The sequence below is a fragment of the Tachypleus tridentatus genome, chromosome 8, assembly GCF_004210375.1.
Source record: "Tachypleus tridentatus isolate NWPU-2018 chromosome 8, ASM421037v1, whole genome shotgun sequence".
In the NCBI taxonomy this organism is placed as follows: domain Eukaryota; kingdom Metazoa; phylum Arthropoda; class Merostomata; order Xiphosura; family Limulidae; genus Tachypleus; species Tachypleus tridentatus.
The window spans coordinates 58,164,786-58,178,052 of NC_134832.1; the positions used below are offsets into that span (position 1 = coordinate 58,164,786).

The window sequence follows — 13,267 nt, forward strand, 5'->3', positions numbered from 1 at the left end:
AAGTGTATTCACGTCCATATAGTTACTTAGTGTAGTCTGTTTCTCTCCTTTCGTTCACTCTACTGTATACAGTAAGGTTGGCCTCTCGTTCTCATAGCTGTATTATATAAGTCTTTTTGTATCTTGAGATCCATCAGTTGGAGTTGAGCCTAATGGACTCTGCTTTATCCAACAGCTTGTGTATCTGTATTGATCGTTTAAAAGGTCTATAAGCTTATTTGGAGGTAATTTACCGTATGTGACAGCCATCGTGGCTGGAGCATCACCGTATCACGTGACGAGCTTATATTATAACAGTGCCCACCCAAAACAGATAAATGGAAGTGCGTTGACCCAGTGTTACACAGACATGTATGAGCTAGATATATGGATAGCTACGCATGTGTCAACTTAATACATGAGTCTACACACATATGTATCAATTCCATACATGAATATACACACATGAGTTATATATACATATATATATATAGAGAGAGTGAATTATTAGTACTCAACAAACAAGTAAACTAAATCACAAGGAAGGACTGCGTTAAAAACAGCAAATCGAAACTTCTCATAAATTATATTTTTAATAAACAAATCAAAAGGATCCCCAGCGCGTAATGTAGAGTAAGTTGTATTTCTTCTGTACCCTGTGAATCCTTTTGGTTTGTGTAGCGTTTTGATTTTTTATTAGGAATTGTTTTTGTTTATTAAAAGATATATATACCGTATACCCATACTCACACATGTATGAGATACATATAGGGTATACAGACATGTATGAACTGGAAATATGGATATACATGCTTTTATAAACTGAATCGTATTATTTTAGGCATATCTGAAAACTAATTTAAGCAAATTTGTATCTCCAGTTACGTATCACATAACACAGACTGTTAACATATTATAAGCTAGAATAAAGAAATGGTATCTCTAAATGTCAATTTTTCTCCATTATGTTTTTTATTGCTATATAAAAGTCGTGAAGAGAATTTTGTTATGATATTTCAGAGTGAAGAATGTGAAACCAGTTTCTTTCAATACGTTATACGTTTTGCTTTTGTTTTGTTTTTTTAATTTTCAGCGATACCATTTAGATTCTAATCTTTCCAAATTCGTCATTAACATTCCTGGCAGTGTGTGATGAGATATTAAATACCGTTGGTACGTCCCACAAAGTCCAGCTTTCAGTTCCAAAATGAAAATTGTAAACATTTTTATGATGGAAGCTGTCACTGCGGTCTCCACTATTCTAAACCGGTTCAAAGGAAAACAATATAAAAAAAAACCTCAATACTTTAAACTATTAGCCAATTTAGAAATAAGAAGTTTACCGCCTTGTAATTTATTTTTATTACCTTCCGCAGGAGGGCCGACAGGTTAGTCTTGGCACCATGCGTGGGGTTCCGATGGTAGCCTCGAGCCCAGTGCGCCACGAGAGTCCATTACAAGTGAATCCAATTGAAGTCCAGACTTACCATCCACCATGGAAGACTTTAACGGAATACGCCATGCAACCTGTCATTGACCCCAGCACACCACATTTTCAGCAGTTGGTTAACCAGGTAAAAACCTGCTATCTTTAACTATAAAACTTCAAACTAAAATCTTAACGTATTAGAGTACTTACAATAAGGAATCACTTTGCTTGCTAATGGAGATGTGCTGTTCCATGGTAACACATGTTTCGTACTCAGTAGAGGAATCCTGATGGTAATCCGTTAGAGCATTGATTCAGGTACGCAAATTAAAAGTACGATAACATTGCGTAATAATGGGATTATTTGTTATGTCGTATGTAAACATGCTTGCGATTTGACTCTTATTAACAACGTTTTCGAAATACGGACGTCTTGTACGATGTTATATAAGTAACTGACGGCGTTAAAAATATTACACCGATTTTGATTTGTTTTCTTAAATCAGACTGATGAAAAAGTTATAATCACCAACCTAATTCAGGTTACACCATAACAGTTGTTGTCCAAATGATTTACACTTAAGAATGTCGTGTCCCGTCCGTTCAGCAGAACACTGGTATCATGCGAAACGTCTTCCTCAGCACTGGGTATATATCGGATATAGTGTGGGTAATTTCGCGTTTTAGATCCGGAAATAAAAAATGTAATAATAATAATACATTTTTTATTTCCGGATCTAAAACGCGAAATAAGTTAGTACAAACCAAACGCTTTTTACATACTCTTACCCTAACTTTAGTTAATATGAAGATAATTGACGTAATTTGTATCTATCATTTTTTTATGCTTTGCTGTGATAAAGTAATAAAAAAATTACAATTGTAAATAACTTCATTTATTATTTCAGACCCGCCATTACTGAGTTTTTCTTAAGGAATCCCATAAATATTTTTAACGTTATTAACTATAAAATGACTTTCAACTGATTTAAAATGACGAAGGGCAAAACATTCCGTCTAGAGAATTCCCGCCACAAACATGCACAAAAACATTACATTATTCGGAAAAAAACTATTTTCAAATTCTCTTGTGGCATGCTCGCCCTTCCAGCCGTGGGGGCGTTATACTGTGACAGTCAATCCCACTATTCGTTGGTAAAAGAGTAGCCCAAGAGTTGGCGGTGGGTGGTGATGACTAGCTGCCTTCCCTCTAGTCTTACACTGCTAAATTAGGGACGGCTAGCACAGATAGCCCTCGAGTAGCTTTGTGCGAAATTCCAAAACAAACAAACAAACAAATAAATCTTGGGGCAAAAATGTTAATACTTTTCTGAAATGTAGCTTTAATTAACGTAAGGAAAATTGCTTCTACAGTCGTTGTTCAGAAAAAAGTCCATGGTTCGAATCCCCGTCCCATCAAACATGTTCGTCCTTTCAGCTGTGGGGGCGTTATAATGTTATGATCAATCCTAGTAATCGTTGGTAAAAAGAGTAGCCCAAAAGTTTTCGGTGGGTGGTTATGATTAGCTATCTTCCATCTAGTCTTACACTGCTAAATAACAGATGGTTAGCGCAGATAGCCCTCGTATAGCACGAAATTCACAGACAGAGTCTCCATGGAATAAATAGTTTAAAAGCAAAATGTTATATTAGTAGAAAGTTTTGAAGCTTTCGTAATAAAATCTATCATCCCCTATAATTTGAATATATCGAGTAAGAGTCAGACAGTGCTTGTAGTGAATTTTAAAATATTAGTATTCAGTAGGACTGTCTTTAATTGAGAAACATTATCAGTGTTTTGTTTTTCTTTGATTTCGCGCAAAGCTACACGCGGACTATATGCGCTAGGCGTCCCTAATTTAGCAGTGTAAGACTAGAGGGAAGGCACTTAGCCATCACTACCCACCGTCAATTCTTGGGCTACTCTTTTACCAACGAATAGTGCGATTGACCGTAACATTATAACGCCCCCACAGCTGAAAAGACGAGCATGTTTGGTGTGACCGGGATTCGAACCCGCGACCCTCAGATTACGAGTCGAGTGCCTTAACCACCTGGCCATGCCAGGCCACATAGATTCTAAAACAAACAAATAATTCTCAGCGATAGCCTTTGCAAGAGAAAACTCCCAGTGGAAACGACATGTTTTGTGTATCAAGTACGAGATTAAATTGACCATTATAACTGACCGGTGTTGTTCAAGTTGGAAAATCATAGTACCTCGAATAAGTTTCTAATCGAGTTCTGATAGTTTCTTGAAACTTAAATAAAACAACTAACAATCTTCGGTTGTGAGTTTCATTTCAATTGATGTTATTGCTTTTAAATGTGTATTAAACGAACTAATGGGATTTCTCATTTTATATTTTTTTCTGAACAAAACAGTGTAAAACAGTGTTTTTACATGAATTTTTATTAATTTGTTATCACTTCAATGTTGGATCATTTGGTAAATTGTTTTGTTACGTCCTGTGATGACATTTTTGTGTTTCTGAGATTTCATTTTTCGTAAAAAAAATGGATCTGTTAAAATCAAAATGAACCAAACAATTGGATCTGTTAAGATCAAAATCAACCAAATAATTGGATTTGTTAAGATCAAAATCAACCAAACAATTGGATCTGTTAAGATCAAAATAAACCAAACCCGCTCATTTTAATTTCAAATCCTTCAAGATGATGGAGTTTATTTTGTTACATGTGCACTACACCGATTTGCTGTTTTTTTATAATTCTAACTCTATTGTATTTTCACGTTTAAACCTACTTGTCATAGTTTGTCGTTCGTATGAGAGATCTCAACTCGTATAAATAGTTTTAATTTTGTTTAGCATTAGCAGCCGACAGCTAGCTGTATGATAACAGGTTTATTAGACCTTTGCGCAAGTTTTCAAACTTTCTTCAGGGATCATAGTTTTCTACTCAACTGTTTGATCGTGATTTTCTTAGCTTTAAACTAATGGCACACGAATATAATGATGGTTTTTAAAGCTAAGGAAATATTGTTATTACTTATTCAGTTATAAAAAAGCTATTATTTCTCCATCGTGTTCAGATCAGTTCGACCTTGAGTAAAGAACGTCACTCTAATAACGGCACTTTCTTTCGGATGCCGAAAAAGGTGTTCTGTTCCCACAGGTGGCGCCTGGGTGACTTTATTGCATCGATTATAAGGTATGGAACTGCGATAACGTCTCAGGGTGCCCAGGGGACAACAAGACTTCCTGGCGGGTCGAGATGTCATCCGGTATGGGAAGACGACTCGCGGCACGTGTACGGCTGCCACGTCACAACAAAAACGTGATACTATCTATATGTTCTGAAAACCAGTTTTACTGTCTTTAGTGTAGTCCCACTGATAGATAACACTTCTGTAATTCCAAACACAATACGAATTACTGCACACACCAACTAAACAGCAATTGCTCTTTGACAACCCTATTGCTGTGACAAACAACTCAACATCACTGTTTACTTACGACAACTTATTACCTAAACCGCCTGAACAACAATGCTGGAAACATGTTGCACTGATGCAACGGTACGCCTCGGTACGGTACGCCTTTAGCATTGTACCAGTATTGTCCTCGTTTCTAAAATAAATTATCTCAAGTTTTCTGTTGTGTTCTTGATTGTTGGTTGTACCCTGGAGTCATGACTCTTGTTCGCTGTCGTTAAAACAAAACTCAGTGAAAGGTGCTTGTAGTGGTACAATAACTGTGCAGGTTTTCTGTTGTGGTCTTGATTGTTGTTAAAATAAAACTCAGTGAAAGGTGATTGTAGTGGAACAATAACTGTGCAGGTTTTCTGTTGTGGTCTTGATTGTTGTTAAAATAAAACTCAGTGAAAGGTGATTGTAGTGGAACAATAACTGTGCAGGTTTTCTGTTGTGGTCTTGATTGTTGTTAAAATAAAACTCAGTGAAAGGTGATTGTAGTGGTACAATAACTGTGCAGGTTTTCTGTTGTGGTCTTGATTGTTGGTTGTACCCTAATGACTCTTGTTGTTGTTGTTAAAATAAAACTCAGTGAAAGGTGATTGTAGTGGTACAATAACTATACAGGTTTGCTGTTGTGGTCTTGATTGTTGTTAAAATAAAACCTTGTGAAAGGTAATTGTAGTGGTACAATAACTATGCAGGTTTTCAGCGGAACTGTGGAAATACGTTTCCTGTTTGTTTAACAATTCAGATTTTGTATTTGTTTTAAATATCTTATTCGGCTTTTAAATATTCCCTTTTTTAACGCAAGTCGCTGGAAAGTTGCTCTTTATACATTGGCTTAACGAAGAATATATTTTTTAGTTTTCACTGGTGAGTTTTCTGTTATTTTTCTTCTTAGCCTATGTTAAGCAAATATCTTTTTTCTAATTATTTCATTGAACCATTTTTTACAATTTCAACAAAAGAACCCGTTTCTTCTCCAAAAACCAATAACTGGTTCAAGAAAACGATAAAATTATGGTGTTTAATTATAATTCAGTCTAAAGTCTAGCACAATGTTTTTTTTTCAACCTCGATTTCTTACTAGGTGTTTTTTGTAAGCCAATGTATTACATGGGTATCTTCTCTTTTAAAGTTTCTGAAATTCTGTTTGTTCTATCCCTGTGTAACGATAGGATAGAGTCGGGATGGCATAGCCAAGCTTGTTTTCTCGGGTCAACAATCATATAACAAGTGACAGTCCTAAATCCCAATGACGTTTTGTATATAAGATTTACGACTGGGTTTTCCATAGGTGTTGGTTATCTACAAGAGGAAGTGGAAATCCAATCTTTGTCAGAAGAAGGGAAAACTAATAAATTTGTTACGTCTGCAGGAGTTGGCTGTGTCAATAATCGAATTAATCCGGTCGAGTTTGGCTTCAGGTTTTGGTAAAGAAACCAAACATAGATGGGCTCCAGAGACCAGCAGCTTGCTGACGGCGGCTCTTCACCTAGCCAGAGATTATTGACTTAATAAAAGCAATTATAATGTTCAAACACAAAACTTGTATGGACTAGAGTCCGCCCGTGGCACAACCGACCAGTTCAATCGTATGCGGTAGTGATCTTTGCATGTGTAATGTCAGTATATGTGTATGTATCTAATCATATGAAACTAATCACTGTTAGACATTGCATTTCATTTACATGTTTCTTTTTTCCCTTCATGGTCAATAACAAAAAGAATTCAGTCATGCATGCAATGTTGAAGAAAATGAATTCTGATTACATAGGTTCAATATCTGAGAAAATGAAATGTAATTCGTGATTAATGTGACATAAACATAGCACTTCGGTTGAAAAGGGTTCCGACGTTGTGTCTATGGTCAGATATGTGTTACGATAGTAGTAGAAAAATGCATATTTCAGAATAGGATTACTTCAAAAATAATGAGTGATACAATAACGCTACATACTGTGCTTTGCATCCGTGATTTACAAGTAGGAGATAGCTGGGCCCTACATGGCCAGGTGGGTTGAGACGTTCGACTCGTTATCTGAGGGTCGCGGGTTTGAATCCCCGTCGTACCAAACATGCTCGCCCTTTCAGCCGTGGGGGCGTTATAATGTGACGGTCAATCCCACTATTTGTTGGTAAAAGAGTAGCCTAAGAGTTGGCGGGGGTGGTGATGACTAGCTGCCTTCCCTCTAGTCTTACACTGCGAAATTAGGAACGGCTAGCGCAGATAACGCTCGTGTAGCTTTGCGCGAAATTAAAAAAAAAGAGGTCGCAAAAACCCCCAACTAAATTCAGATTTCGAGAAGGTCAAAAATGAATTCGATATGATGAATTTTCTCTTGAACAATATCCAATTTTGATGATTTCTCTTAACGGTGGACATCTGTCTCTCCGTATTTTATTTTTCTTCGTTATTTTTAGGGTTATAAAAATTTTCGAAACCTCGAAATGAGAACTATCTACATACACACAGACATGCAACTTTCTTATATATCTGTAATACTTCTAGAGTTAGGGTGAATGAAACAGGAGTATTTGATTTTTGATGTCATCGGGAAAAACTATTTGAAACTCTTTCAGTTTTTGTTTTTTATTTTACCTTCGTTGTTAGAAAAAAATTAAATAAATTACTAGAAAACGTTAAAACAATTGAAACAAATTATCCTCATTGTTGGAAAACATTAAACCAAATTATCCTCACTGTTAGAAACATTAAACAAATCCTCATTGTTAGAAAACATTTTAAAAATTACCTTCATTCTTAGGAAACATTAAAACAAATTATCCTCATTGTTAGAAAACATTAAAACAAATTATCCTCATCGTTAGGAAACATTAAAGGAAGTATTAGGATAATGAAAATACACAGAGGGCATTTCACAGTTTTGTGTTGTTGTTTGTTACCATTAAATCAGATTAACTGGTTTAGTCAATGTATGTATAAGGCTGAGTTACTCTGGTATTCTCTGTTGGTAGCAAGTTTGGGCGATTGACCACTCACTGATCAGTATGCTTTATCACCAGTAGGCGATATTTTCTATTGAGCAGTATTTTATGTATTACTTTATTTATCTATTATTCGTGCTATTTCTCTCTATTGATTTGCACTGAATAAAGCCGCTTGTTGTATACTTTGTACACGAGGGGGCTTCCACTTTGAATGAAGTAACAAATTCTACGAAATATCCTTTCAAAATCACGTGTGAACTTCTTGAGCTGCGCATAATTCTAAAAGATAACGCCCATAGTTGATCTTGAGTCACTGTGCAAATATGATATTGCACATGAATCCAGGAAAACGTTTTTCCTTCTTTGCTGCTTAGCTTTTGCTCGTCTATTTCGCTGGTATCTACAAAGTTATAGTTTGCGCCAGCTAAAACTATGCACATCAAACAATGACTTTAAACGGTAAACGTTTCGCGATAAGGGCGCTATTTGAGTGGTATACGTAAATGTGTCTGTAGGGGAGAAACACAGACACAAAACAGATCAGACAGAATTTGGGGGTGGCTTTCGGTAGCAGCCATACTTAACTCAAGATCTACACTTTCTGTTGCTTCCCACGCCCTCCTCCGGGTCATAATACATTACACAGACCGTCCCAGAAGAGAGAAGACAAGTGCTTTTAAGCCCGACTTTCTTCTTGTCTTAATGTAGCAGACACAGTTTCTGTCAGGAGTTTCGTGTTTTAATAAAGTTGTACATATTGCCTTATCTAATAAATGGGTTGTACATTTGGGGTCATCAGTAATCCAACGTTTGAAAGCTGTATTTTTCTCTGTTTTCCAGATTGGTATGGTAGAATGGAGAGAAGGATAAATTGGTCTTAGAAAACTTGGCAACAGGAAACCTTGGCAGTATACCGTCTGTGCTCATGTTACTAAAACGTGTTTAAGAACATTCGAATGTTACGTACTGGTGTACATCTCGATTTTTTCTTTGTGATTACATTTTTTTAGAATGTTTGTAAAGACAGAGTGGTCCGGCAATAACTATTGTGATTTGTTTTGAAACTGCACCACCAGGTAATCGATCACGTGTTATTTTACTATACTATGAAGAATTTCACTTTTTACTTTCATACAGATACCCATCTCACTTAAGATACATGGTTGTGATTTATGCGTGGCGTTCATTGGGTCAACAGAACTGGTATCATTTCGTATCTTAGTCGTTCCTCGGTGGGTTAGAGACACAGGCTTCGATTCTTCTTAAAGGAGAAAGCGTACTTTAGCCATTTAGCAGATTTGCGCTGAAACAACATACCTGAGTATTGTTAGACTTTTAGTTCCTGATAAAACCTGTGAATTAGCAACGTAAAGGAGGTAAATAACCGAAGAAACGGGCAGTATTAGACGTGTCGTTTGAAAGATACTAAATCATTAGTACGATTTGTGATTTTTTCAAGCTTTGCATTTACTGTCTTTAACGTTTAATTTTTCTTTTGTTTGTGTGGTTTACAGATGCATGGTTACGGCAGCGACCCACACAACGATCCAACCCAGCAAGTCCCTGTTACCATGGGTCCTCCTGTTTCCGCTATGCCGCCGCCGCCACCTTACCTCGGGCCCGGAGAGGACCCACTGCACACGACACATCTACCGCCAACACCTTCCGATCTGTCCAGTCCGAATAGTGAATGATAAGACGCCTGGCGACGACCAATGGATCAGCTCGTGCGTCGCACGCATTTTGGAATTTGATGATATGAAAGCTGTCTGGAACTTTCCAGTTTTGGTACAGAAAATGTCCTAGTAAGAAACTTTGAAAGAGAAGTCACTTTGCTGAGATAATTAAGGTATATCATGAAGTATTGTTATGTAAGCACGAACCGTAATTAAACATTTAAATGTTAGAACATGTGCAGGTAATCTTAAAACACAAACCAGTCAGCCAAAGTGTAAAGCATAGCATTACTCAGCAAGTTTAAGTGTGTTGAAAATCTCGTAGAAAGTGAGAACGGTGAACGTGAATCAATAACAGAAGTAATCGAAACAAGAAGAACGACATGAAGAGCGGATCACGTGCGTGTTTGTGCTCAAGTCTCGAACAAACATCCTGAGATTCAGCACATATAATATTGAATAAAATGATGTATATATTTCTCTAAATTGTAAATATATTGTATACATTTAGTTTCGTGCTGTGAATTATGTATATTGTGTAGCAATGTGGAGGAAAACTGGATAAGTATTCTTTACCATACAAACGAACAGTAACGAAACAAACCTTAAATGTTCGTGTTTCTGTGAACCATGGCTTTTAACACTAGAGTCAAATATAAACTTACATTGGTATGTTTCCGTTATATATCATGACTAATTAAGACCGAGGTGTATGAAACATTATAAGCATTCTATGCTTTAGAACATATGGCTTTATCTGTTAGTCATAACTTAATAAAACAATTCAGGTCTCATTTTTGTATCTATTCTGGAAATAGGTTTTTAAACTTTTCTTTTTTTCGTCATACGCTGCTACCGATTTCTATCCAGTAACATATGTTTAATTCTGTTTCTTCTACACTTAAACATCCAGCATAGCCTTGAATGAATTGTTTGCAGAATTCTACATTATGAATTTCAAAGACAAGCATACAACAGAGTCCGTGGCTGTGCAATTACAGTGTTTTTTTAAAGTAAGAAACAGAGCGTAAAACCTACATTATTATTAGACACATGCCTCACGAAGGAAACAAAATTCATGTTAATATTATAAGGGTAAAAATAATAGCTTTTAATGCAGATTTGAAAAAATACGGAATTATCTACCAAGATTATTCTAACCTTGAGTAAAACAGTTGTGAAACGTATCTTTATATACGCGCGTTTACTATTCTTTCTCATGAACTGATTCATTAGTCTCTCATGTTTTATTTCTCAGTTTCTTCATGTTTTTCTCAGACATTTCAAAACTATAAATAGTAATTCTCTGTATAGAACCAAACAAATCGACTTGTTTACCTATTTGTCTAGTGACGAAGTTCTTAACAAAGCTGTGTGGATATAACGTTTAGAAACAACATCCAAGGAACAATCCCTGTTCAAAACTGTGGGAAGTTGCATATTCAAATGTTTATTACACACAGATCAAAGAATCTGAAACAAATCACGTGCATAATACACAAGTTAGCTAACAAGTGACGAGATGATATTGACGTTCTGATGGCGTGTCTCCGTCAGTATCCACAGTGCTTTCTTGAATAGTAATATTCTACCCCATTTCTACAGCCTGTAATTCTTACTCAGTGAAGAGAGTAATTTGAAAGGTGTAAAGTTATCACACGATGGAACTTGTTATTTTTGCCATTCTCGTTTTAACGTGCACAACAATGAATTAAAACATCGTATTTTGTGTCATTGAGTTCTGTACTAAAATAAACTTGTCTTTTGATGCTTTTAAGGTAAATGTTCTATCTTCCGTTCTAACATACCGAAATTTTGATTAGTCACCACATGATCTAAGATTTATAATCATATCCATGCTTATTGTACACAGAGAAATCTAAAAACGGTTTCTTTCATTCCACACATTTGTTTTAATTATTCAGCTATGTTACACTATTAATTTATAAATTATTAATTTAATTACAATTACATATATATTTTTTCATATTTCACTAAATATTTCACAATTAAGAAAATTATGTTTTACTTTTGAAGCTTTCAAATTACAATTTCGTATCTTTTAATCAAGTTATTCTTATATTTAGCAATTCTTATGAGGACAAGCAGTCGTTTCGCTTTGCTATTGCAAATACACTAATTTCGAAAGAGGCATAGTCTTGCTTCTTCATACAAGAAACTAAGATTTTATTCACACAGTATTTATTATGTGAAGTTAACTGAAGCACACATACATTGTGAGAGACGTCGCCTTGCTTTGCCATACAAGAAACTAAGATTTTTTTCACACAGTATTTATTATGTGAAGTTAACTGAAACACACATACATTGTGAGAGACGTCGCCTTGCTTTGCCATACAAGAAACTAAGATTTTTTTCACACAGTATTTATTATGTAAAGTTAACTGAAGCACACATACATTGTGAGAGACGTCGCCTTGCTTTGCCATACAAGAAACTAAGATTTTTTTCACACAGTATTTATTATGTGAAGTTAACTGAAGCACACATACATTGTGAGAGACGTCGCCTTGCTTTGCTATACAAGAAACTAAGATTTTTTTCACATAATATTGTGTGAACATCACCCGTTAAGAAACAAGAAAATTTTTTTACCACACATCTACACGAACGTTACTATTTTACGTTCTTTTACATTTTCAGTTAGTTTACATAATTCAGAAGCAAAAACGTAAAAATTAAAAACTAAACAACAGTTGACTTAAATAATTTTCTAGTACTTTTGCTGAAATTAATTATTTTGTTAAGAAATAGTTAAACCTCTCGTGCAAGAACGTCATTTTAATGACTTCAATGACTTGTTTTGTATAATATAAACGTTCTATTTATTGACGTTCCTTACTCTAAGGATTATAGGGTGACAATTGTAGATTGTATATTAAGTATCTATACATATAACTGTGTATATTGTAAGCTTTGTTTTTTATCACTCACATCTTATTGTTAGTAAATATTGAGCTTACGTATTTACTGATTATAGATTTGGTAGCATTATGTCAATAAACGGGAAGCTCAGTGAAGCCTTTTCCGTGTAACGCATTATTGTTCGTTTTTTAGTGTCATATATTTTTTGTTAATAAGAATATAAGGAAAAAATCAAGCCAATAGCGACAGAAATAATGACGGAAAATTTCTAATATATTCTGTTCTTGTAAAAGCAAAACATTAAGTCACATAAAAATATTGTTACAGAACATGACGTCACGTATAAGTGTTGTTACAAAACATGATGCCAAGTATAGAAGCCATAAAACATGATGTTGAGTAAAAATATTGTTTCGAAACATGATGTAACGTATACATATTGTTATAATATATAATGTCGAGTGCAGATATTGTTACAAATCATGTTGTCACGTGTACATATTGTTATAACATATAATGTCGAGTGCAGATATTGTTACAAATCATGTTGTCACGTATACATATTGTTATAACATATAATGTCGAGTGCAGATATTGTTACAAATCATGTTGTCACGTATACATATTGTTATAACATATAATGTCGAGTGCAGATATTGTTACAAATCATGTTGTCACGTATACATATTGTTATAACATATAATGTCGAGTGCAGATATTGTTACAAATCATGTTGTCACGTGTACATATTGTTATAACATATAATGTCGAGTGCAGATATTGTTACAAATGATGTTGTCACGTATACATATTGTTATAACATATAATGTCAAGTGCAGATATTGTTACAAATCATGTTGTCACGTATACATATTGTTATAACATATAATGTCGAGTGCAGATATT

The 13,267-nt window shown here is 35.0% G+C and overlaps 1 protein-coding gene across 4 annotated transcripts in view; it reads left to right on the forward strand.

Annotated features, from left to right (window-relative positions):
- Nucleotides 1-12,552, forward strand: part of LOC143222444 (insulin gene enhancer protein ISL-1-like) — a 63,598-nt gene extending 51,046 nt beyond the window's left edge. For 3 of the 4 annotated variants that reach the window (XM_076448973.1, XM_076448974.1, XM_076448975.1), the window contains 2 exons: nucleotides 1,356-1,553; nucleotides 9,314-12,552. In XM_076448973.1, coding sequence (XP_076305088.1) covers nucleotides 1,356-1,553; nucleotides 9,314-9,493 — 378 coding nt within the window. In that variant the 3' untranslated portion in view covers nucleotides 9,494-12,552. The remainder of the gene's footprint in view (nucleotides 1-1,355; nucleotides 1,554-9,313) is intronic. The other variant, XM_076448972.1, reaches the window with a different exon arrangement.
- Nucleotides 12,553-13,267: the final 715 nt, after the last annotated feature.